Below are 27,158 nucleotides of genomic sequence, written 5' to 3' on the forward strand. Positions count from 1 at the left end.
AACCAATCTGTTCACTTTAAGAGCTCAAACAAGTCATGAATAACACGCAGGGCTCTTTTTGTAGAAAAAGCCCGGCAGGAACTCATTAGCATAATAGGCCATACCCAACAGCAGGGACTCATTAGCATATTAGGCCACACCCTTGACATCACAGCTCATTAGCATATTAGGCCATACCCCCATGTTGCCAGAAGTGTTGTCATCCAGCCACACCCACCTTTTGCTTCTTATTCTGTTTACCTTGTTTGTTGTCAAAACCCAGGGCTTTTTTTGTAGCAGGAACTCCTTTGCATGTTAGGTCACACACCCCTAATGTAGCCAATCCTAATGAGTTTCTGCTGTTGGGTGTGGCCTGTTATGCTAATGAGTTCCTGCCAGGTGTGGCCAACTTGGGAGCCAGCTGGAACTCCGTTCCTGTGCGTTCCTGCCCCAAAATAGCCCTGAATAACAGACATGGAAATTTATTCCAAGACACATTCTATATGACTAGCAGTCTGACGTGTGCCATTGGAAAGAAATGCTTAGGGTGTGATACACAGACTCTTGTGCCAGGTAAACATCTCCAACCCTGATATTGTACTCACCTTACAGAATGCTTATTCTGCCACTGATGGCAGATAGACCAGCACGAATCTTCAGGATGAGGGCCTTGTGATTGCTGATTTGTCCCAGAAGAGGCCTTAGGTACAGTTCACATCTCACTGAAGCAGATGGCTAAACTTCCATTGTTGCAGCTCAAGCATTACAGCTGAAATGCTTTCTGACTCGTCTGGCATCCAGCTAGGGATCTGGCTCCTGTTTGCTCCCTGTTCATGGACACCCTTGGCTTTTTACTGCAGGCTACTGCAGCAAAAGTAACCATCAGCTGCAGTGCCTTGAAATGTATTCCCCTGTACTGCTGTGTCTAGCCGAATCACTGGTCTTTATCTAGTGCAACTCTCCAGCATTCAAAGCTTCCCTGGTCCCCTCCTTTTATGATTTATGCTCAAAAGGCATTAGGCTTAACCCTCGGATATTCTCTGCTGTTTCTACCCTGATAGAGATGACTGTGTCCTGGAAGTCCGATAGCTGTTTCTAACTTCATTTGCATTCCTTGTACAGAGGAACTAAAAGAAAAGCTAAAAGAATACGTGGATGAAGTGACAGCACGGAAGCCTGGGTTCATCAAGGTGGTTCGACACAACAAGCAAGAGGGGCTGATTCGTTCTCGTGTTAGCGGCTGGAGGGCAGCGACGGCTCCAGTAGTTGCGCTCTTTGATGCTCACGTAGAGTTCAACGTGGGATGGTATGTGTCTTGCTGTGTTTGCATCTATAAAGATTGTTTCCCACGGTTCAGAAACTACTGCAGAGATGTTAGGAAGAAATTCTCTAGGACGGTACATTTTCAAGTTTCACACGATGGAAGTCTGTTCAGTTCAAAGGAATTTTGGTTATTTCAGTATGTGACGGTTAGTATTGCCGTTGCCCCCCCACCCCCCAAAAAATTAACTGGTTTGTGCCAAAGATTTCACAGCCCTTCTCGTAGCCCTGTTTTGGTGACAGAGGACTTGTGCAGAGGGGTGAAAGTGTTTGCCCATTCCAAGGAATAGCAATAAACCCCACCCTCATTCTTTGTTATGCTACCATATAGCCAACCCTTATACAGGTTACAGTGAACACATGTACAGTCCATGTACAGTGTACACTTGATCTTTTTTTACAACTGGATACAAACCACATATATATCCAGGTATTGGCCCCTGCTTTCACTTACAAAGTGAATGTGTGTTGGCTGTTTCTCACAAACAGGTGTACATATGTACATGCAGGCCATATGCGCATTCACTATACTGTGAACTGGGCTTATGTGGTGTCCTGAATTCTTCAAGCTGACTGCATAATGCCCAGTGAGCTGACTTTTAAAAAAGAAGTTGTTTTTTTTTTTTTTAAGCAACTGGTGCCAAGGCAGCTGCTGCTCAGGGCTGCAAACAGCTGCAAACAATCTGATCAGGAGGGGAAATGGGAGATGTTACACCCTCTACATACGGAGAACAAGAAAAACTGTGAGAAAGTGACGCTTAATATATGTCTTTAAAGAATCATAGAAAAGTGAACAAAAATAATATACATAATCATAGAAAAATATGTATTGACGGTGATCTCCGGAATGTCTTGCCGTTTCGAAGGAAGATCTTCTTCTGAACAAAGATGTGGGACAAAAACTGTCTCTCAATAGTTCATCCTGACCTGCATTACAATCATCTTAGCCCATGGCAGGTTCTACTATACATTACATTATAGCTGGTATGATTATTGAAAATCTTCTTTGATAATTGTGAGACGTCACCAGAGGATATGAACTATTGAGAGACAGTTTTTGTCCCACATCTTTGTTCAGAAGAAGATCTTCCTTCGAAACGGCAAGACATTCCGGAGATCACCGTCAATACATATTTTTCTATGATTATGTATATTATTTTTGTTCACTTTTCTATGATTCTTTAAAGACATATATTAAGCGTCACTTTCTCACAGTTTTTCTTGTTCTCCGTATTATCTCATTACTGTGCCAATCAATTGTTACTACACCCTCTACATACACCATCTTATAATATAATTATTATATTGCTGTTCTCTTACATTGTTTCTGGATTGGCCATTGTCCCATTGCAGGGCTGATGTTTGTGGAGGCAGTGAACCCGCAACTGAATCTGCTTTCTTAGCCATGAGAATTCTGCCTATCTGAGAGAGGACAAGTGATGAGTTCATTGTTGGGAACTTCTCAGCAAACTTGCTCAGCAAACTTGTTCAACACTCACAAAGACTGGGCCAAGCAGGGTTATGATTGAATTGCACTGAACAACTCAGACAACTGCCAAGCACTATGTTTGCAGATGCCTAATGGCCAACCTAGTGGTTTGAAAGCAAGAAACTGCAAGTAGATAAATAGGTGCCACTTCAGTGGGAAGGTAACAGTGTTCTGTGCACCTCGGCATTTAGCCATGCTGGCCACATGACCACGGAAATTTTTTCAAACAGTCCTGGCTCTGTCTTGGAAACAGAGATGAGATACAGTGATTTTAATCTCCGCACTGTCAAAGGGAGAAGAGGAAGAGCTTGTTTCTCTCCTTTCTTTTGCAGCCTAAGCTGACAGCTTGCAGTGAGGAAAAAAGAACAGGTCAGTTGGACTTCTGAACAACCTCCCCCCCCCCCCAAAAAAAAGTTTTCAGAATGAGCAAAATTTCCTCACCAAGAGATCAGAAATTGGCTCCCAGCTTATTCCTCAAGTTGCCTGTTCCTGTGGACCCACACACAAAAGCTGTGAACAGCCAAGCATCCTTTGATTCGTTGTCTGCCTGATCACCACTGGTGAACAGAAAGTGAGCTTAACTGGCAGGTGTTCGAGCATCCCTAGTTCGTTGTGCATTAGCTGGTTTTTCATGGGTAATATGATCATTTATAGTTGAGTCTGTAATTTTGTTTAGTAGTTAAAGAATGTGGCCCTGAGTGTTGAAATAACTACTGCTGAGGTCTTAAAAAGATGAAGGCACCTTCACTCTTAGTATTCCAGTGTATGTGTGTTCAGAACATTGGGATTAAGCATGCACATGAACACATGAAGCTGCCTTATACTGAATCAGACCCCTTGCTCCATCACAGTATTGTCTACTCAGACTGGCAGCAGCTCTCCAGGGTCTCAGGCAGAGGTCTTTCGCATCACCTGCTGCCAGATCTTTTACCCAGAGATGTCGGGGATTGAATCTGGGACCTTCTGCATGCCAAGCAGATGCTCTACCACTGAGCCACAGCCCCTCCCCCAGTGCAATCTGTACTACAAAAGTGAAACCATATGTGTTAACTGACACTGGCTGCGGTCATACGGAACAGAAGCCACACAAGTGAGACGGAAAACAGGCGGAGTTTCCAGGCGCGATCTCACCAGCACATCTTGGAAGCGTAGCACTCCCGTGGCACAACTGAGGCTTCCAGCCGAAACTGCGTGGCAAAAAACTAGTACCTCAGAGGTACTAGTTTCCGGAAACTGCGGGGCAAGGGCGGGCGTCTGATCGCGTTTCCGGTGGCATCCGGCACCCGCCCATGTCCCCTTGCAAATAAGGTGTGTTTTTTTTGTCCACATCTCTGTGGATGCGCACACGCACCCAACGGAGCATGCGCATTCGTCGTGTACACACAAAAACAAAACAGTTTGCCGCGGTGCGCGCTTCTTCATTGCGCGCCGGCTTGTCCTGTGATCAGCACCTCTCCCTTGCCATGGAACCTTCACGGTACCTCCACAGGACCTCCACGGGAGGTCTGATCGAGTAACTGCGCAGTAGTTTGCCCCAGGGCGAACAGCCACGCTTCTCCCCCGCAGTTTCCTGCCCGTGTGACCGGGGCCACTGTTTATCTTTAAAATCTGCATCTGATTGGAAAAGTTAGCCACTCCTCCAAGCAAATTCAGAGTGCAATGCAGTTTCCTGAGATTTGAGTGTCTGTTCACACACAATGTATTTTTTAGTCAATCCAAGCAGAACTGCTCTTTCCAGCTTGTGCGCAAATGGATGAAACCAATGTGAGAGCCAAATGTCATGGATGTAACAAGCTGCAGCTTCAAAGATCAAAGTCACAATACTCCAGCTGCCCAGATCATGGGAATTGCTGCTGTCTGTATCAGTGGTTGTCCATCTCATATTTAGCACGTAAGTGGGCACTGAGCAAGATTGTTACATTTGGGCCCCATGTCAGAGGGTGAAGGAATAGGACAGTAGGTCTAGGGAGCATAACTTCTGGAAAGGCTTGAACCCATATCTTTCTTTACAGATCAAGCACTATACATGCCAAAATCTTCCATTGTTCTCTACCCTCTCTCATTAAATAATTTCAATTATACTGTACATGGCATAAAAATGAATGCCAGAGGAGGAATTTGTAAGACAGTAACTATTATGCTTTTGCTGCTGGAGCTTTGCCACAGGTTTTAATTAATCCATTGTTAATACAAGCTCTAAATTGCTAATATGGCAAGAATTTAGTAGATTATGTTAATATCTGCCATCTTCTTCCAATTTATTTGGCCATCTCACCCGGCCAGCCATTCAGACATCCCGCATTAAATTTTTACTTTGTTTTCTGATGCCTATTTTGATAGAAGTTTGTGTTTTAAACAGGGATGAAGCCTTTCTCCTTAGGCCATTTTTATTATTATATCTAATATGTTGATAACTTGATAACTACTTGGTTAAGGAGTGTTAATCATCACTGATAAGAAAAATCCTTATTTCTTCTGACTACAAGGCAAGAAGTGGCAACAAACCATGAAGGATTTAAAATTGCGCTGCTTAGGACCTGTTAAAAAGTTTATGAAGTTAAACTTTTATTAAGATCCTTGGGTGTTCTGATTGACACCCAGAAAGAAGAAGAAGAAGAGAAGAGATGAAGAGATTGGATTTATACCCCGCCCTTCACTTGGAGTCTCAGAGCGGCTTACAAACTCCTTTCCCTTCCCCTCCCCACAACAGACACCCTGTGAGGTGGGTGGGGCTGAGAGAACTCTGACACAAACTGCTCTTTTTCAAGGACAGCTGTGCCAGAGCTTGTGACTGACCCAAGGTCACATCAGCAGGTGCAAGTGGAGGAGTGGGGAATCAAACCCGGTTCTCCCAGATTAGAGTCCGCACACTTAACCACTACACCAAACTGGGAGAGAAGCTGATATGTAACAGTCTCTTTGTCTTCTCTTTATTTAGGGCTGAGCCAGTTCTCACCAGGATCAAGGAAAACAGAAAAAGAGTAATATCACCATCGTTTGATAACATCAAATATGACAATTTTGAAATAGAAGAGTACCCTCTGTCAGCACAGGGGTTTGACTGGGAGTTATGGTGTCGATACTTAAACCCCCCAAAGTCATGGTGGAAGCTGGAAAACACTACAGCTCCTATAAGGTATAGTTCACAACGGAATAACAGAGGTGGTAATCTGTCCAGAAATAGACACTATAGGGTACCCTGGATTGCTTTACATACTAGGTGGTACCCATGCTCTATTCATAGGCTGCAGTTCTGAGGACATGTTCCTAGAAGTAACTCCTACTGAATAGCAGTGGACTAACTTCCGAGTAGTCCTCTTTAGTCTTGCACCCATAGTTTGGCACAAGTTTATGCTATTAGGGTTGTAGGGCTAACATGGAGTTTGTGATCTTCTTGAATTGTGGTTTACCATTCAGTGATGTCACATATACTACCCAGTCATTTGCCTAGAATGATATACTGCAGAAGGGCAGTTTGTAGAGGATGTCCCCCAAAATCATATGTGTGTACCACACAGCTTGGCCAGAAATGGGATCAAGATGGACCTGGCGCAAACAAAATGGACGTCGGCCAGAAACTAGCCTGGGAAAACTATCTTGGGAAGGTGACTCTGGATCATGAACTTGCTAATACAGACCCCACCCTATACAATACCCTAGCATGACCTCATTGCACCTGGTCTCGCTTCCCCTGCCTACTTACCCTAATTAATAGGCCGTTCATCTGACTCGATAACCTCTCCCATCCTGTATTCAGGGGTCAGCAGAGAAACACTTAGACCTTTAGTTTACACATAGCAATCTCATCCGGAAGACATTAGCACTTTCAGTTTCCCTTAGACAAACTCATCAAACGCCATTAGCAATTCTCATGCGAACTGTGTGAGTCCATTCAGCACATTATTTTACCCCTAAAGGGTCCAATTATGGTATTGTTTGGGGGGCACCCACATCATCCTGCTCCAGGGAGAATTTCCCCTATAACTGGGCTCTTCAGCCCTCAGTTGTGTGTGTGTCCTCCTGGATCCAACCTGAGACGCTGGTTGTTTTGTCTGTGCTCTTCTCCGGACTTCATTTATCTAGATAGATAAATATCACCCACTCCCCAATCTTTATCCCTGCTTCTCTCTTTTATTCTTATTAGCCTTGTGTGTGTATTCCCCTGCTCAATGTTGTGTATTTTTTTAAAAAAAATAATTTTAAATAAAATCCTTTCTGTTTCATTTGGTTTATTTTGAGAGTTCTCAAGGGAAAAATCCCTGTAAGCGTTGGTGGAGATCTCACCACTTACCCCCTCTCACAAGCTCTGTCTCCAATTACACTAATCTTCCCCAATCGAATTTAGAGACCCCCAATTTAGGCAACAATACTGGCACAATGAAGTACCCATGTTTTAATCAGTAAGCTTCAGTCCTAGAGGGAACACTTGAAAAAGAGCCTTGGAGGTAGCTTTTAGAAGGGGGGAAATCGATGCAGCCCACAAACAGTGTTTGACGGGGGAGGCCTTATTTGGATTGTCTGTAATCAGCAGTGATAACAACAAATTCAACAATAATAGTCTCATAATATGAATTTCTTCTATTCATAATACTTCCTTTGTTATAAATTAATTTCCTTTGCCCTCAGATTATGACTCTACAATTGAAAATGAATGTATTTCGAACCGTAGCTATTTTCCCATAATCAACATTCATTAGACTGCCAGCCAAGAAGGGTTTCCACTGTTGGTGCAAGCTTATAAATTGATGGTTTTATTTGATCTTTATTAGCAGTGAGAGGCCTCCCTCCGTTGAGCTGTTTGTTGTGCTATTACTTGGCTCTGCGCTTTGTTCCATTCTTCCTGAAGTCAAGTTTAATTAGGAGAATCTCTAAGATGAATTAGAGTGTGCACCATTTGTTTCAGCTTCCATTTTCATAGTTTTCCGCCTAAGTTACTCATGTATAAATATGCAAGCGATTTTGATATTGCAAGTAAAAGTATGTTAAGTTGGTTTTACCGTGGAGTCTTACTTGCACACATACATTTTTGTACACCCATGCTAGAAGAATCTGGGTCTTTGGGAATTTCAGTGAGAAGTTAGAGTGGAGTTTGTACACTTTACCTAGTGTTTGTGGTAACTGTAGAAGTCAGAAAAAAAAGTTAAGTGCTATGGTGCCCTTCCATAATTTACATATTGTGGGAAAAGACCAATGCCTCCCCACGGCATTTAGAAAGCTCTTCACTGGCCACCAAGCATGTACATCAGGGATATTTTGAGCCCTCCTGCGTATGCTTTTCCATGGTTCATTCATCTCTGAAAAAAATGTCCAAAGATTTACTAAATTTCAAACATGGATTGAAAATTCTTTAATGTGATATATGTTACCATCACATTAGAGAGTCTAAATTATTCAACTACCAAATGTGATACTAAAATATATATCACATTGTCACATCTCACATCTATGAAGCTGTAATATGATGTCACCAGTTAGGTTCCTCTGCCACCAGTTCTTCCATTTTTCAAGGGTAAAATAGGGAGGACTCTCCAGCAGTCTGTGCACCAAGTTAGGCCCTTGCAGGGGTCATTTCCTGCAGGAGCGCACAGGAGTGGAGCTCCGGCAGTAAAGACCCCAGGGGGTGGGCACAGGCAACAAGCCCCACCCCCTGCTCCCAGCAGCCCTCAGTCAGAGCAAGAAGCAGCCAGGTACATTGCAGAGCCCCCCCACCCCCCAGTCCAAAACAGTCCAGTGGCACCTTTAAGACCAAGTTTTATTCAGGTACAAGCTTTCCCTCCTCTGCGAGGACAGATCTGCACATCCCTCCCCCCCAATAGCTGGCAATCCAAAACAGTCCAGTGGAGGCTGAGCGGTGGGTGTTGCCATCTGACACACTTCCGGTGATGCCGGGGGTGTGGCATATGCAAATAAGTTATGCTAATGAGTTATGCTAATGAGCTCCTGCACCTCTTTTTCTACAAAATGACCCCTGGGCCCTTGCACATTTTTTCCCCAAGAGATCTCAAAAAAACCAACACCCTGGGTTTTACAAGATGAGCTAAAAAGAGCTCCACCCCCATCAGTACATATATGCTAAAGGCATATATCAAATACCCATCTTGGATGCTATGGGGGGGGGGTGTTTCTTCTTCTCCAAAGCATTGTGGCGCTTCATGCATCCTCCAAGTACCCCCCATCTTTAATGTGATCTTTCCCAAACTTGTTTTGCTGTGATGTTTTGAACTAAAGCAAAGCTAGGCTGATGCTCATATAGAAAGGAAATTCCATATATTCCTGATGCTACCCACTTTGGCACCATTTTTCCTGACTTCTGTGGCAGCCATTTCCTCCTCTTCATTGGAAGACTGGGTTTTGTTTTTAATTTGGCAATTGAATATTGTTATATTGTTTTAACATTATAATAACAGTATGTCTTGTCTCATTTTCTGAATTCCGTTATTCATATTTTTAAAAGTTCATCTCCAGCCACTTTCCTTCCAGAGATACCCCTTTCCCCTTTTTATGTCCGCAATGAAAGGGCTAGAAATGTTCTTTTATTTAAAAGCTGAGAATGTAAAGAACCTGTAAAAAACATTGTTATAACACTATAATGATATTCAGTTGCCAATTTCAAAAACTGGGGAGGGGGGGGACTCTAACATGCAAAAAGGGCAAATGGTCACCCATGGAGGACTGGGGCAAGGAACATGTGGGGAAACCTGATGCTCCTGCAATGTATTGCAGCCACAACAGCAATAGGAGAAACAACAAGCATGTCCCCATTTGGAAACCAGCACATTGTCTCTGCTTCAAATTTCTGACGTCTGCACATCTAGCCATTAACACTGGATCCACAATCCTCAGAAGTTCCAAGCAGAGTATGTGGATGTTGTACACCTCATCTCCTTTGCCCACTTAAGCTGAAGAGGACATTGATGTAATCAATACAGAAACAGAGCTATAGTGTATGTCACTGCTTTGACTGTTTTTTATAGCAGCCAGCAGCCTATAATGGTAGCACTCTTGGTAGTAAAACATACTGGAAATATACAAAACTTCAGGAAAAGCAAACATTTTTCTCTTCAGAATACTCTCAAGAATTTTGGTATGCTGTGGTAGACAGTGAAGAGTGTGGGTTTTTTTTTTCCTATGCAGAGCATTAATGTTTTTGAAACACAATGTTCCAAGGGACATAAAGAATGACTGACATTTTCTACATCACGAGGTCCCCCAAAATAGCTTCCTGTAGTTTTGAACTGACATTTTGTTACCATCATAGAGATACTGATCTACCCAAGGAGGGAGGGGGAAATGTGAGGGTATATAATTTTTGCAGTCTTATGATGACATCCAAACAGATGCCACAGTTTATCACAGCTTGATCACCATCATCCTGATGAATGCAGAATGGATTATCTTGTGCTGTTAATAGCCCCCCCCCCCCCAATCTCCTTTCATTAGTATTCTGGTGTCCTCAGCGCACTTCTTCCATGCTCATGCAATGACAAAACTGACATTTTCCTGTTTGCCAGTTTGCACGACAAAATATGAATTAGGGTAATAGACAGATTAATTATTCTGTTCTCCACTGCCTTGTAAATGTGCTCATATATATTGTATGGCTCCTTTTCAATACCATTCATTAATAGGCAAGATGGGAGGGAAGGCAGCATGCAATAGCCTAACTCGTCAGATCTCAGAAGCTAAGCAGGGTCTGCACTTGAAAGGGACACCATGAGGGAAGACTCTGCAGAGGAAGACAATGGCCAACCACCTCTGCTTCTCACTTGCTTTGAAAGCCCCTTGCTGGGGTCACCTTAAGTTGGCTGTGAGTTGACAGCCAATGTGGTGTAATGGGTAACAGCAGCAGACTCTAATCTGGAGAACCAGGTTTGATTCTCCATTCCTCCTCCGGAAGACTTCTGGTGACCTTGGGCCAATCACAGTTGTCTGAGAACTCTCTCAGCCCCACCTAACTCACAAGGTGACTGTGGTGGGGAGAGGAAGGGAAGGCAATTATAAGCCACTTTGAGGCTCCTTAGGGTAGAGAATGGGAGCTGCAGTGGCTCAAGTGGTTAAGACGCTGAACTGCAGGCTGTGGAAGGTCGGTAGTTCAGTAGTTCAGCAGTTCAAGACCCGGGTGCCACATGATGGAGTGAGCTCCCGTCTCTAGTTCCAGCTCCTGCCAACCTAGCAGTTTGAAAGCAAGAAATTGCAAGTAGATAAATAGGTACCACTTCAGTGGGAAGGTAACAGCGTTCCGTGCGCCTTGGCGTTTAGTCATGCTGGCCACATGACCACGGAAGCGTCTTCGGGCAGCGCTGGCTCTTCGGCTTTGAAACGGAGATGAGCACCGCAACCCTAGAGTCGGACTCGACTGGCTTTCGAGCAAGGGAACCTTTACCTTTACCTAGGGTAGAGAAAGGTGGTGTATAAAAACCAATTCTTCCTCCTCTTCCTCACACACACAATTGGCAAGATGCCAGAAGACGTAATGACTGTAAAAACGGGTCCTTTGCATTTTTCCCTATTACATGGTAACATAACAAGCCTGTAGCTACAGTGGGGCATGTCGGGGCTAGGCCCCCTGACTTGCTGGCACGGCCCCCTGACTTCCCATCCAGCCCAGGGCATCACGGCCTTCTCCCCTGGATTAATTTGATTAGCCAGTGCCCCCTAAAGAATTTAAATGCCCCCTGACTTAAAAAAAAAATCCTGGCTACAGGCCTGTAACATAATGACATGGAACTGAGATATTAAGTCCAATAAGGAATGAAACCTGCTAGAATCTTGCTTTATGAGACTGTGGTATCATCTGAATCACACAGTGAAGCCTTTGGGGCATCCGAGTTTCACGTCTCATATCGCAGTTATCTCAAAAACACCTGAAGCTATAATCCTGGACTGATCGCAAATGATGTTGCTAATTGCTGAAACGATGGAGGTCTCACTTAGGTCGGTACTTGGATGATATGCTGCCTAGGAGTCTCGTGCAAAGCCATTTTGGAGGCGTAACAGAATAACAGTGCAATGAATAGGACACAGCAGACTGAATAGTGCTGACTAGCCCAAGCTTGTCAGTGCTCAGAAGCATCATAAATCGCTGTGACTTGACAGCACTCGGTTATTAAGTAGAACATAAACGAATATCCAGATAGATAGCAGAATCTAGTTTTAGTGTCAGCATATTGATTTGTATCTTTATTTCATTTTATACCTCATCTTCCTCCCCAGTGGGGAACCAAAGTGCCTTACATCTCTCCTCCATTGTATCCTCACAACAGCCCTGTGAGGTAGGTTAGGAGTATGTGACTAGACCAAGGGGACCCATGGCAGAGTGGGGGATTGGAACCTGCATCTACCAGCTCATAGCCCAATACTCTAACCATTCTGCTACACTGACATATGGATTTTCTCACTAGTAGATAACATATTTTTAAGAAATCAAACATCAGAATGAAGGAAAGACATAAATAGACGTGACTGGGATAATTCAGTTTTGCAAATAAGACATTTGATCATCAAACTTGTTTGCAGTGCTGTTAGAGCACCTCAAGTGAGATCAGCACAGTTAACATTAACTCCACTGGCTAAATTCATATGTGTTAATGTTTGCTGTTGTTTGGTTATTTTCATGTAGGAGCCCTGCACTGATTGGATGCTTCATAGTAGACCGCGAGTATTTCCAAGAAATTGGTCTACTCGATGAAGGCATGGAGGTGTATGGAGGTGAAAATGTGGAGCTTGGGATCAGGGTAAGAAACTGTCAGGAATAAGTTGGTTGTTTAGATGGCTCAAATGAGGTCAGGATCGAAGAACCAAAAAGGTACGATATGTCACATTTTGCAACAGCCAGATAAGCCTTTGTTAACCATTGACTATTTTCATCTAGGCAATTAGACTATTGATAAAGTGGAAAGATGCAGAAGGTAGAAATGATTTATTGCTGAGCTGATTCCTTAAGCATTTTGAATTTCTATAGAGGAATAAAAACCTGAGATCTTTTACACTTTCTCATCATGTTGCAGGAGAAACCAATTAATCTTTCTTTTGGGACCTGTGCAAAAACAAAAACGAACCAACCCCACCCTCCCCTGAATTAGATTTCTCCTCCCATTCTTTAATTGAATTAAGATGTCTGCCCTGTTTCCCATAAGTTTTTGAAACCTTGATAGGTATATGCGGGGGTCATTTTATAGAAAAAGAGCTAGGGGAACTTATTAGCATAACTCATTAGCATATGCCACACCCCCTGACATCAGGGGCCCGGCGGTGGACCTGCAAGGCCGGCGGTAGTACGAGGAAGCCCCGCCAAGGCCCTCCCTGGCCCCAGGCAGGCAGGGGGCGGGAGAGGAGGGGAGGAAGCAACTTACCCTCCCTCTTCTCCCGCTTCCTTCTGGCTGAATGAGGGCTGGAAGCGGGGCGGCTGGAAGCAGGGGGCGGGGGTTCGTCATGTGCCCCGCCCCCCTGCACCTCACCCAGGGAACTGCGTTCCCCCCCGAAATGACCTCTGGGTATATGCAGTCACACAGAAGTTCTAGCCTGACTTATGCTCCTTTTGAAAATATTAGAAAGGTTTCTGATTGGACCTAAATTATTCCTGACATTTAGATGAAGGTGAAAACATTTCAGTCTGACAATTCTCACTCCTCGTTGTTTGGTTTCATTTTCTCAGGCAATGGGAGGTGGGTGGGGATGGAGCAGCAAGGGGAGAAAGTGCCTTAGCATGAGCAATTATGTGCATGACAGGCCTGTCATTCAACCAGAAGGTATCCAACCAATTGGGATTGTCCCATTTGGCATTTTTGTACTAAGTACTTCCAGCTTCTGTCAATTACGTCAGTATTTCACTGGTTTCATGGGAGGCGAGGGGTCTCTGAACTATTCTATTATGTGGAGCAGTGTCTTTAAGCCACACGTGGGTTTTTGACATGCCACCTGTGGCTTTTACCACCATTTCCCAATATGGCACCATCTCCATGTTTCAGGAAAGAGAGCAAGGTTATGGTTAGCAGTTAGTTCCCACCATAAAATAGCTGCTGCCCCCTGTAAACCTCCTGAGGTGGAAGTAGCATACAAGGGGTGGAAATAAACACAGCTCTTTTTGCTTGATGGTAATTGCGAATAGGGCCTTCGTGAGCCACGGCCTGATCCAGGGCTTGTTAGAGCTTTTATAGGAAATAATAGACATTGACAGGGGTCATTTGGGGGGGGACGCGGGGGGACGCCATCCCCCCGGGTGAGGTGCGGGAGGGCGGGGCCTGGAGCTCCCTGCTGGTGCCCGCTGGAGGTCGCCGCCGGCTGTGGGGAGGACACACTTCCAGTGATGTCAGCGGGTGTGGCATATGCTAATGAGTTATGCTAATGAGTCCCCCTAGCTCTTTTTCTACGAAATGACCCCTGGACATTGAGAAATTTCAGATCCTGAATCAGCAGCTCTCTCTTGCATAGCCTTCCACATAGATCTTAGGAGAATGTTTGTTTGTTTAACAGTGGAAGGGTATAAAGCTTCCATCAATGGGGTGTATAAAAATAAAATCTATAAAGTCTTCCAGAAAGCTTGGGTATCTGCCTCTCTACCTGCCTGCCTGCTTGCTCATAAAAGTGAAGTATTCCTGCAGGGCATGCAGGCAGCTTAATAGCTTCTGTCCGTGCCTGCCTATTGCAAGGGCTATGTTGGGGAACACCTCCGTCCCACCACATCTACTAGATTGCTGATTCCAGGGGAGAAGCAGCCCAGCTGTGTAAAAGTGCGTGGAAAGCACCATGGGGAAAATAGAAGTGATTGTGCAGCCTTAAAGAAGAGCCAGCATCAAACCATAACCCAGACAATTTCAGAAACAGTGACATCTCATCAGTGTTGACAGGAATGGCCCTCTTCTTCCCAGGCACCTAGATAGTACTCCTTCCTTTCCAGAATGAATCCTTGACTGAGAATCCTGCTGGGAATGAGTCCCGTGGCCAGACATATGATCCTCTCTACCTTTGAATGAACATAGAAACTGCCTTACACTGGGTTAGACCTAACTCAGAATTGCTTGCTCTGTCTTGGTTTCAAGCAAGGGTTTTCCCCAAAGCTTGCTGCCCGAGATCCTTTACCTGGAGATTCTAGGAACTGTACATCGGAGCCAGTGAAGTGGACCAAGAGGGCTGCAGGCAGGGCTCTTTTTTTTGTAGAAAAAGCCCAGCAAGAACTAATTAGCATAATATGCCAAACCCAACAGCTGAAACTCATTAGCATATCAGGCCACACCCTGGCACCACAGCTCATTAGCATATTAGGCCGCAGCCCCATGTTGCCAGAAGTGTGGTCATCCAGCCACACCCACCTTTTGCTTCTTATTCTGTTTACCTTGTTTGTTGTTGTCAAAACCCAGGGCTTTTTTTGTAGCAGGAACTCCTTTGCATGTTAGGCCACACCCCCCTAATGTAGCCAATCCTAATGAGTTCCTGCTGTTGGGTGTGGCTTATTATGCTAATGAGTTCCTGCTGGGCGTGGCCAACTCGGGAGCCAGCCGGAACTCCGTTCCGGTGCATGCCTGCCAAAAAATAGCCCTGGCTGCAGGTATCCCTCTACACAAGACATTTCACTTCTGGCATAGCTCATGTTTTAAGTAGGTCCCAGTTCCTATCCCTACCCCACACACACTCCTCAGGAAAACTGTTGATCTCTTAAGGCTAAACATTTACTTAAATAATATAACTATATAGTGGCCCCGGTCACACGGACTGGATATCGTGGGGGGAAGGCGTGGCTAATTGCCCCGGAGGAAACTAATGCGCGGCCGCCCGAGCACACATCCTGGTCGAGGTCCCGTGGTTAGGGGGGAGATGCTGACCAGATGGGTATCCTGCAGCGCGGCACAGAAGCCGCACTGCGCAGTCGCACTAGCAATCGCTCTTTGTGCGCATGCGCTGTTGGGCGCTGTTGCGCAACCTGCAGAGACGGGCGCCGGATGCCACGTAAGTCCACCAGAAACACGATCAGATGCCCGCCCTTGGCCCATGGTTTTCGGAAACTAGTACCTCGTAAGTACTAGTTTTTTAATCCGCACCTTCGGCGGGAAGCCACGGGTTCACCACGGGAGCACTGCGCTTCCCAGATGTTGGGATGTGATCATGCCCGGAAAATCCACAGGACTCCCGTGCCTCTCCCGCGGCAACTTTGCCATGTGACCGGGGCCAGTATTTAACTTTGCCAATATACCTGTTTGTGATCGTAACTGATGTTTGAAATGGGACCTTTAGGGTCTTCCCTCACAAAATATTCTTACCTAACATTTTCTCCACGTCTTGTGTTCCTGTGCTCAACATCCCCTCTGTCTTTCCCTTGCACACTCCAGTTTCAGTAGTTCCTTACAGCAAAACTTAAGTTGCCATTACATCCAAACTGGCAAACTCTGCTTTGAGATTGCCTTTCAAACCAGGCTATCAAATCATGGTTGAAAGCTGGTTTCCAATCCTGGTTTGGAGGGCAAGTATAAACCATTGTTTGTGGGTTTGGGTGTAATGACAAATGCTGGTTTGTGATGAACAGGAAGTAACCCGATGAACTAGACAACAAAATGGGAAAAGGGAGTGGGAGAGAGGAACAGAAGGCTGAGTCACGGTTTGTCATTACATGTGAACCAATTCTATAATAACAAAGAAGTCTTGTGGCATCTCAAAGATTAAAATAGTTTTAAGCTATTAAACACTTCCATGGACTTGAACACACGTCTTCACAGTGCAGTGGGTTTCACTAGACAGGAAGACAAATAGAAGGTTATGGTGTGTACTATTTCCTAGGAAGCCATGCACTCCTTTGGGCATGGACTTATGCTGGCAGTGCCAGGATTTCTGGGTATTACATTTGCATGGGGTTTTGTGTAAAGAGTATATATCCACAGTTTTGATCATTCTACCTTTAGGGAAATCTATCCACATCAGCTTGTCTAATGAGAAACTCTTGGGTATTCCAGAAGATTCTAGGACCTGTCATAGGTTGCACTGTTGGTTCCTACAAAACACTGCCTTGACTTTTCAGGCCCCATGTGTGCCCATTTTAATGACGATTACATTTTTCAGAAGATCTCTGTAGTGTTGTGCTAGCAGTCATTCAAGTATCTGGTCTTTATACTGAGAACAGCCTGATGGCGCCCCATGAACTGTAGAGTTCCACCAAACACAGTGTGAATGCTTCTGGTCCCAGTAATTTATACTGAACAGCATCTTTTCACATGAGGCTTGCATTGCCTGGATTGCAGGTCTAAAGGCAAAGACAGGTGGCTATAAATAAGTAGTAGGGATGTCTTTGAGTATAGTGTTGAGGCTGTGAAAAGGACTATAGAAGCTGTCATTTCACACTCCCCAATTCCCTTCTCACTAGTCAAAGCTGAAGCTTTACTGCAACAGATAAAAGGGCAAGTTCAGTTACATTACAGACAAGAGTTAGGAACATCCTCTGGCAGAGGGTCAGGAGTCAACATGAGGCCACTCCTAAAAGCTGCTTCAGCTTGTGTGCCGTGCTTCAGAATAGATGACACTTTGATTTTTGAACTGAACGACTTACTGTTTCTTTATCCTGGCAAGGAGTTTGATCAATGCTACCCATGAGGCTTTCGTAATAATTTGCATGACAGAATATGGCCCCAAAGCTCTCAAGTAATATACTAGCCAGTCAGCTTTGCTTAGCTTGTGCTGAAGTTAATGGCTGAAGATCACTTTGACAGACAGGTCTGGAGAAAAGCACAAGCCTCTGTGTAATTGAAACTTTGGGGTCTGCCGGATCACTTAAATAAGGCCCTGGCATTGCTTTAATTTCCCAATATCTCTTTTCCACAGTCTCCAGAGAAACCAGAATAACCCGCGAAATAAAACCAAATGCTTTCATCTTTTAAAACACCATCACGAGCAATGGAAGCAGACTCTTGATTCTATCCTGATGAGAATTTCAATTTCCAGCTGCATCAAAACAAACTGCAGTGCTGTAATGGACAAATAATCTTAGCAGTGTGTCACCAACTTTCCACGCAGTGCTTAAAATAACCTGCATAATACCAGGATTTACAATGCAGGCTTTAACTTTTAGGGAAGCAAATTGTTGTTAGTGCTATTCGATGCAGACCTATCTCTTTCCTTTTGCCCCTGATCTAAAAGCAAACCTGTAGCTAAGCATGGGCTTCTTCAGTTGTGCCCATATGATATCTTGAATCGTACGAGAATGAACAGACATTATTCCAATACATGGTGAAAAGATCAGCATATAAAACTATCGTTGTACCTTAGAGGATCAACAATTAGAGGCATCGGGCGAAATCTGAGAGATTCACCTGCGCTGGGCCAAATCTGGTCCACTTGTTCTTCCCATTCTCATTTACAAGCTAAAAAGGAATAGTAAAATTGACATGTGCAGCTACAGAACTTGAGACAAAGCCACTTTAAAGGAGGGAGCTTGACACTTGGGCTCTTTATCCCTCACTCCTTTCTTAAAGCAGCCCTCCAGGAGAATAACAGCTGACAAGGGATTTAGATACATCATTACCTAATAAGAGCTGAGAGGCAGCATTATGCCTCGTGGTATATGTCTAAAATTCCAATAAATCCCCAAAGGGACTGAACTGCTACTAAAAAGTAACAAGTGAAATAGAAAAGCTAATCATTGAAGATGTGACCTTAGGACATCCTTACAAAATTCTGCATGATTACACGTTCTCGGTACGCGTGAAATCATTCCCTTTCATTTGATAAACCCTCCGGCAATTTCTACTAACAGAAATATGGATTGTTTCAAGATTAGGAGGTATCAAAAACCATCTGAAGAGTATTGTGGCTTAGTTTCTTTCAGCTGAGAAAAGGATATTTATGTTTAGTCTGGGAAAGAGAAGGCGTAGAGGGGACATGATTGCAGTCTTCAAGTATTTGAAGGGCTGTCATTGTAGAAGAGGGAGCGGATCTATTCTCTCTTGCTCCAGATTGCAAGACTAGATCTAATGGGTGGAAATTACAAGGGGGTCGTTACCGGCTAAATATCAGGAAAAACTTCCTAACTGTAAGCGTGGTTGAGCACTGGAACAGTCTGCCTCGGGAGGTGGTGGATGCTCCTTCGCTGGATGTTTTCAAGTGGAAGCTGGATTACCATCTTTCGGGTATGTTGTAGGGCTATCTTTTGGCTATGCTCCTGCAGAGTGCAGGGGGTTGGACTAGATGACCTGCAAGGTCCCTTCCAACTCTAACATTCTATGATTTCTTGCTATTGGTGGTCTTACTCCTCGGGTCTGCTATTTAACAGGAGATCAGGTGTCTTGGGAGTAGGGATGTGGCACTATCCCATTTTTTGTTGTTGCTTTTAGTTTTGCATTTAGTGTCCATTGTGAGCCCATTCCTCTCTGTCATTACTGCTCAAATGAAAACAATTTTGTGAGTGTAGAGCAATATGAATCAAAGAAAGACTGAAGCTGGTTTGACTAGTAGTTTCCCCAGTTCACCCTATGAAGGGGAATGGGGAAATTGTGTCTTCCCATCCTATACACAACTGGATTTTACACACTGTGTGAATGTTACACCCAAAGGTGGGCCAGGCCACCTTGCGAGTAGGCTGGAAAAGAGTATTATCCAAACCATGCCAAAAACTGTTATACTTTAGCATGTGTTTTCTGACTGGGGACAGTCACTTTGCTGCTACCAAGCAAAAATTATCCTTTTCTGCCCTGTCACAAGAAATATCTTCATCTGTCTGGATAACTATGGAAACAGCAGATCATTTGCTGAAACTTTCCGTCACAATTGTGCTATGCAACAGTGTGCAGAAGCAGTTCACAGCCACACTGCAGTAACCGGCCTCCTTGTGCTATAGTTTTTCAGTGGTGCCCAAATGATGTTTGTCTTTACAGAACATTTTGCAGACTTATGGCATCAATAGCTTGGAGCATATATGAATAATAATTAATGCATGATGTATGCACCAAATATATTATTTATGACTACATAATTACACCATCTATTGTAGGCAGATTTGATTACTGTTATTTCCATTTTATGAAAATGAGCTGATCATGGCCGCTAAACATGCAAACGTAACTGTTAACTGAATGCAAATAACCATAAAATGAGCTGTATACAAGCATCAGGACGTCAGAGGAAAGCAACACTCTCCAATCCTGAGCAGAACATTGTTGAAGACACATTGTGAACAACATTGTTTCTAAATAAATAACTACACACCCTTGCAAACATCCCCCTCTGGCCGTTTGCCAATTCAAAACTGCATGATGGGAGCCATTAGCTATTAACTTTCCAATAGTTCAGTCACTTGTAGGGGGAGTGGATCGTTCCCTCCGTACGTGTTCCTTTGCAGACCACTCCTTACCTGTCAGGGGGGTATCAGGGCCAACGTCAGCAAACCCTGAGCTGGGGCAGCTGACAAGGCCCAGGTCTTCCAGTGGAGGCCCACTGCCACCACTGTTTGCCTTCCCGGCTGCCCATCTGCTTAGCATGAGCCCTTCTAGCACTCCCACTTCTGGCTACATGCACTGTGTGAGAGCACGGGAGGGCTGGAATGCGATCAGGTAAGTGGGGGAGGAGAATGCAGGCAGGTGAGCAGGGAGGTGTAAGTGGGGAGGGCGCAGTGGCAAGCAGAGGGGAGGGAGAGGGGGCTGGGCACGCTGCTTGAAGCCCACCAGAATCTGAAACTGACCTGGGGGGGGGGTATGCCAACCGTCCCACAACACACCAGTTCCCAAGTGATTCTTCTTAACACTTCCACCTGTTCTCCTATCACACTCTCCTCTCATTCCTGCCACAAACAGGTATTTCTGTTTATGTATTTAGTCAGTTTAAGCTGCTTTTCTCTCCAGTAGAGGAATCATCCTACAATATAAAAATACATTGTAAACTAACAACGGTTCTCACTCTCGCACTCACTCTGGTGTAGCCAGTCGGGTGTAGTGGTTAAGTGCGCGGACTCTAATCTGGGAGAACCGGGTTTGATTCCCCACTCCTCCACTTGCACCTGGCTGGATGACCTTGGGCAAGCCGTAGCTCTGATAAGAGCTGTCCTTGAAAAAGAGCAGTTTCTGTCAAGAGCTCTCTCAGCCCCACCTACCTCACAGGGTGTCTGTTGTGGGGAGGGGAAGGGAGAGGAGTTTGTAAGCTGCTCTGAGACTCCCTTGGGTAGTGAAAGGCGGGGTATAAATCCAATCTCTTCTCTTCTTCTTCTTCTCTCACTCTCGTGCTCACTCTCACTCTCTGCCTGCAGATTTTCCTCTCTCATCCAGGTTCCGACTCTCAGGCCAAGAGCCCTTTGGCTCTTGCCTCTGGACACCAGCAAGGGGTGCAGCAGAGACAGCTCATAGCAGAGGTCTTACACTAGGCGGCTGGCGTTCCAATTTTCTCCTGTCTCCACCGCCCCAGTAGTTAATCACAAAAGAGCCTTGCCAAGAAAATAAAAAAAGACTGGAAATTCTATACATGGATCTTGATGTATGAACCAGTTGCTTGGACTTAGACTTAGATGAAGGCTATAGAAGTTTTCCATGTGAGCAGAATAAGTGCAAAAAGACTTTGTATCTTGAATCTCACAGGCACTGTTGACGGTAGTACTCAGGGATGTGATTTTGAAATTATTGTCATTTTGCCATAGAAACAGACCTATTTTGATAATGGAACAGAAATTACTTTCTTCCATCTCTCTGTGCTTCCATTGCATCTCATTCTGTGTAAAGTTGCTCTCTGTGGCTTGTTCTATTTGTTTGTGTCAAGCCTCCAGTGGCATAATTTTCTCTTCCCCCCTCTTTTCCCCATGAATGCCTTAGCAGGCTTCCTGAAGCTACCACATGCATAATTACACAGAGAGACAGCACTGCCAGTTCACCTATGAATCATCTTTATGCTCTCTCTACTTCTGGGGATGAGATGGGATCGTATTATTTAAAGGTCCCCCGAGACAGCAAAAGGTGATTGACAGAACACCACTTGATATGCGGTGAAGCCCCCACCCCCTTGGCCCATAATAAATGACAAGAGGGCACACTAAAAAAATTGGGAATTTCATATGCCTTGCTTGTATATACTCACTGAAATAAGAATTTGCTGCTTTATTGAAGGGAAAGTCTGTTTTTGACATAATAGGGGGGCGGAAATAGGGGCTGAATTCCTCATATGCACAAATGCACTTATCTGTTTTGATGAAGATTGAAAGTTAACAGTGATTGATTAATAGCACAGTAGTCATTGCTACTATATGCAGCTAAAGGGGATTTCAGCTGTAGTGTTGGCGAGACCATTTCCCCAGGCACCCTAACAAAGCCAACATTGTAAGTAGCCTTACCAGATCTCCTGGTTTTGCAAGAGGTACATAACATTTTCCCTTGACATCAACACTTACCTTTCCGTGTCCCGTTCACATCATATTATTTCACCTCTGTTACTCCCATAATATGTTCTACTATTGATCTTCAGTTGAATCCACAAGGGTGTCACAAAGGTGCTTTGTGCTGGTGTCAACACTGCCGATTTTTTTTTTTATCGAGAGGTGTTTTTCTTTCTTAGAAAAGCAAGAATGGCTATTGGAAATTTGATTGGGTGCGCAGATTTTTTTTTTTTAAAAAAATGTTTCTTTAGCAGCACAAGGATCTACACTGTGTTAGTGAAATTAAGCTGTGCAATCATTTAGTGGCTGGCTCTGATTCTTGTGGCAGTCATTTAATGGCGGCCATTTTGTCGCTGTGCTCAACATGCCATGTCAGAATTTCAGATATGTCTGCAGGCTCAAAAAGATTGGAGACCCTGGTATAGACTTTCCTGAAGCTGTTGACCACCTCATTTTCCCCTAGAGATCAGTTTCCCCTGTTGAGTTCCTTTATCCAAACTGATGCCTAAAATTAACTCCAGAAGTGGAGTATGCCGTTTTCTGCAGTTAATTTGAATATTGTCTTCAGTTCATTTGAATCTCTTTCATGTATGTGCGGGTTCACATGCACACTGATAAGAAGTTAACCGATTTCTTTTACCCAGGCTTTTTGATATGACTTTTGGTGAGTGGAGAGATCTCTTTTCTAATTGCCTCTCTTTTTGATGTTACATGTTTCTGTGATTTATTGATAAAGCTGACTACAGAGCAGCAGTATAGAGCTGTTCCTGTCACTAATACAAGATTGCAGACACAACAGATCACCCTGGGCACTGAAGAAGGCAGAAATCAAGTGTTTGAAAAATGAACAGTTACGGTCTCCTGCTTCCTTCTCATGACATAAACTTGTCAATAGGAAGACTAAAGTGTTAGTTATTCTGCTAAGTACTGCAGCTGATGGATATAATGCAGCATAGCTGAGTGAATCTTCCTGCCTCGAGTGACCCTTGAAACGGCTATCCCGCAGTAACATAATCCTTGGTGAGGCTTCTTGCAGTCATGCACCCCGCACATGTACACCTTTTCCTTTTATTATTATGCTCCTGTGGCCAAAGGTCTCGAGCAAAGTCAAGACAAATATAATATAAAATACAAAACAGTAAACATTAAAATACAAGATGGTGAATGCAAACCAATCTCTGAACTAGCATAGAGAAAACATAAGTGCTAGAAATCTGGCAACAGAACATGTTATTATCTGGATTGGTGCGCACACACACACACCTATAAGCTACATAGCTTAACAACACATTGTAGAAGTTTTATAGTGTGTGAAGCGGGGTGTAAAATTAATCCTTGGAGAACAAACACAAATTTAAATGTACACAATGAAGCAATTAACTAAAGTGAAAGGAAATAAAACACTGGCAATGTTTTTTTTGGGGGGGTGGAGGGAAATCCATGCATTCCTTTTTGATTGAGAATGCTTTGTAAGTGCATAATTAATCTGAAGTGAAGTCTGTTTGGTAATTAGTGAAGACTATGAGTAATTAATGAGTTTTAAGATTAGGGACCAATCAAATTACCTAAAAGCGTTTTCGTTTTTGCTATAAAACTCATTGTTTCTTTATCTTTTTTTCTTCTGTTTGGACTCGGGCTGTGTGCTTCCCTCTCCCCCTCCCCCAACTTGCTCTCAGCCTAACCTCCTGCACAGGATTAAGGATGAAAGAGAGGGGAGAACAATGAGCATCACTCTAAAGTCATTGTAGGACATATGGGATTAAAATGAAATAAGCATAAGCATAATAATAGAATTATCTATTATATGTTGGAAATCCTCCCCCCAGTATGTAGAGACAGCTACCTCCTCTGTGGGTGGCCTAGTTACACTGCTTTTGTGATGGCCCAGAGGGGTTGGTCATTTAGTGAAGATTGAAGGAATAGCACAAATGTAAGTGTAAACAGGGCTATTTTTGTAGAAAAAGGCCAGCAGGAACTCATTAGCATATTAGGCCACACCCCAGACAGCACAGCTCATTAGCATATTAGACCACACCCCATGCCTTCCCTTGGCTTGCCCGCACGCCCCGGCCCTTGGAGGAGAGGGGAGGCAGTTTAAACTGCCTTCCCTTGGCCTGCCCGGGCGCCCCGTGGCTGCGGGGAGCCCGGGCTGTCTGGCCCTTGGACAGGCTGGGGAAGGCACGGGGGAGGCCCGCCCGCCTCAGAGTCACTGGGGGGTCGCTCTCCAGGCCTTCCCTCTGTAGCCAGGTACACAGAGGTTTTGGCTGTAGTGGGCGTGGCCAACTCTGAAGCCAGCCGGAACTCCGTTACTGTGCGTTCCTGCCCAAAAGTAGCCCTGAGTGTAAAAGAATTTTCAGAAGACACCAACTGTCAGGGCTGAGGGGTAAAATAAGATTTTTTCTTGTAGGGTTAATGCCAGTCTGGTTTATACAAAGGGAAATTGCACGGCATATTCTGTGGGCATTCTCATCTCCCATAACAGGTTTCTCTGCCTGTCTGCAAAGACCTGATACATGCGTTGAAAAGTTCTGTTGTATGGAATGTGCAGGTGCTGCTATGAGCTAAACGAGGATAAAGAACAAAGCTGTATTCCATAGTTTTGATCGATGCTGGAAGGAAGAATGGACCAGGGTCTTAGCGCAAGAGCCACAGTAACAGCACCAGCTAGGAATGAGCCCCAGCTCTCCCCAGTGAAGCCCAAGGTCCGCCTGGCCTAGGAGCAGGTTCAGTCGCTGTCCCACAATCACCCAACAAGGACAATCAGGGTGGCTGGCCCAGGTGGAGGACAGGCAGGGCAGGGGTGGGGAAGAGGCGGGGACACTAATCCTGGCCAGGTAAGAGGGACAGCCAAAGATGGACAGTCTGGTAACACCAGGCAGAGGGGCTCAATGCCCACCCCAGGAGGGGCAGGTGGAGGAGCCTTGTGGGGATTGAGAACCAGCTTGCATAGGGACCGAATAACTACTACTCCTTAAAAGGAAGGCTCCATTCGTAGGCCAGGGAGGAAGGTGGAGGACACAACTCCAAAGTGTAGGAGAGCTGTACTCCTGAGAAGTATGAAGAACCAGGTGGTGCAACCTCCTCTTTTCCCCATTCTGAGGCTCGTAGGAGCCTCCCTCAACCCTGTTGACAGGACAGCAGAAAGTCAGCAGGCAGAGCTGAGGGGGGAGGAGCTTCACACATGGTTTCATCTAGATTAGATTACTGCAATGTGTTCTAAGTGAGGCTATGTGTTCAGAAACTTTAATTGGTGCAGAATACTGCAGCCAGAAAGTTGACTGGAGTGGGTCCTAGGGACTCTGCCACTCCAGTCTTGGCCCATCTGCATTGGCTCCCAATTTGTTTCTGGGACAGTTCAAGGTGCTGACCTTTAAAGCCCGATGTGGCTTGGGATCGGCGTCATTGCCTACTCCATTATGAAGCTACCCAGCCACCACAGTCATCTTGCAAGGCCCTGCTTCATAGGCCCCCACTTTTTGTGATTAGGCAGCTGGCAAACCACAAGAGGGCCTTCTCAGTTGTGGCACCAAAGCTATGGAATTCTCTTCCCAGGGATATATGTCTTTCCCTTTATGGGCTGGTGAAGACTTTTTTGTTTTGTCTGGCATTGCCTCAGTGATCCCTTCCTGTTCAATGTTTTAATTGTTGTTTTTATATTTTCGTGTGTATTTTAGCTCTATTATTGTTTTAACGGTGTGTTTTTGTTGGTGATGATGATGATGATGATGATGATGATGATGATGATGATGATGATGATGATGATGATGATGATGCTTTCGATGTATTAATCGCTTTCCCCACAAGTGGGCTCAAAGTGATTTACAGTTACACTTAGACAGGGGACTAACAATGTTCATAGGGGATAGGAAAGACAACATATATAATTCATCTAATTGCACATGCCGTAACTGCACGGTGGAAACGTCTTCTGGTTCTTAATGGTTTTTAAGATGTGGTTTTATTGTGTATGTTTTAATTTGTTAGCTGCTTTGGTGGGTCTTATGAATGCAGAAAGCGAGGGTATAATTTTTGTAAAATCAGTCAGTCTTGAATAGCTACTATTTTTTTATTTCTACATCATGCTGAAAAAGCAAGCAAGCAGACTTCTGGTTTATGGTGACACGCTGGCAGACGCACCTCCCAGACCTCTTGGGGGTGCGATCTGCGTGCTAGCGGTTAGGAGGGGAGACGATGGTTCGTTGTGAAAGGCTCCTAGCCATGGGGGTTTTGAAGGGTGGCCTCTTCACCAGCGCAATGCTGGGGAATTGAGGCGCTCTTCTGCCCCGACAGTCCTGCCGCTATGCGTCCAAATGGAACTAGAGCCGCTGACCGGGACAAGTGTCGGAGATCGAGCGTTTAAAATGCATTTTGATCGAGGTCGTATGACCAACAATGAACAGTGAGTCGAATGAAAGCGAAACACCAGCAATTTAAAAAGAAAGTCCCCCTCCTGAGAATGGTGAGAAAAGTGAGCGAAGAAGGGGCCCCTCCCATACGCATGAACTAAAAAGTGATTTAACAGGGGGGGGGGACGGAATTAAAAGCATTGAAATCTGTTTTAAAAACCTTACCAGAGCACGGATAGGCGTAGGGCGATTTTCAGAGACTTTTGCAAGTTTGGACAAAAGTAAACAATCCATTAAAATGGCGTGGAAAAGAGCGGAGAGAGATAAACAGCCAAAAGTGAAAACACCGGGGAGCATGAGCTCATGACTGGAAGAGACCACTGAGTTCTCTAAACTTTTGGCAGACTCTTTGTGCCCTCTACTGGACCAGATGACTAACATCAATCAGCTGCTGACAATTCTAAATCAAAACTGTGTGAAACTACAAAAAAGATGGAGCAAACAGCTGAGAAAGTAAAGGAAATATATGCCAACTCTAAAAAAGTTAAGAAAAAGGTGCAAATGCTGGAAAGGAAGCAAGCTTTGGATGAATCTCAACTTTTACAACTGAAAATGGAGAAAGCTAACCTGGTCTTCCAGTTCCAAGGGGTCCCTGAATCTAAAGCTGAGAATCTAAAACAACTTTTGAGTGATGCAT

The 27,158-nt window shown here is 44.6% G+C and overlaps 1 protein-coding gene across 1 annotated transcript in view; it reads left to right on the plus strand.

Moving 5' to 3' along the window:
- Window positions 1–1,101: 1,101 nt before the first annotated feature.
- Window positions 1,102–27,158, plus strand: part of LOC107114234 (polypeptide N-acetylgalactosaminyltransferase 18-like) — a gene marked incomplete at both ends in the record, with an annotated part of 57,268 nt that continues 31,211 nt past the window's right edge. The window contains 3 exons of the mRNA XM_015415675.1: window positions 1,102–1,285; window positions 5,727–5,924; window positions 12,408–12,522. Coding sequence (XP_015271161.1) covers window positions 1,102–1,285; window positions 5,727–5,924; window positions 12,408–12,522 — 497 coding nt within the window. The remainder of the gene's footprint in view (window positions 1,286–5,726; window positions 5,925–12,407; window positions 12,523–27,158) is intronic.

The sequence above is a fragment of the Gekko japonicus genome, unplaced genomic scaffold (genome assembly GCF_001447785.1).
Source record: "Gekko japonicus isolate JY-2015 unplaced genomic scaffold, Gekko_japonicus_V1.1 scaffold3792, whole genome shotgun sequence".
Classification (NCBI taxonomy): Eukaryota; Metazoa; Chordata; class Lepidosauria; order Squamata; family Gekkonidae; genus Gekko; species Gekko japonicus.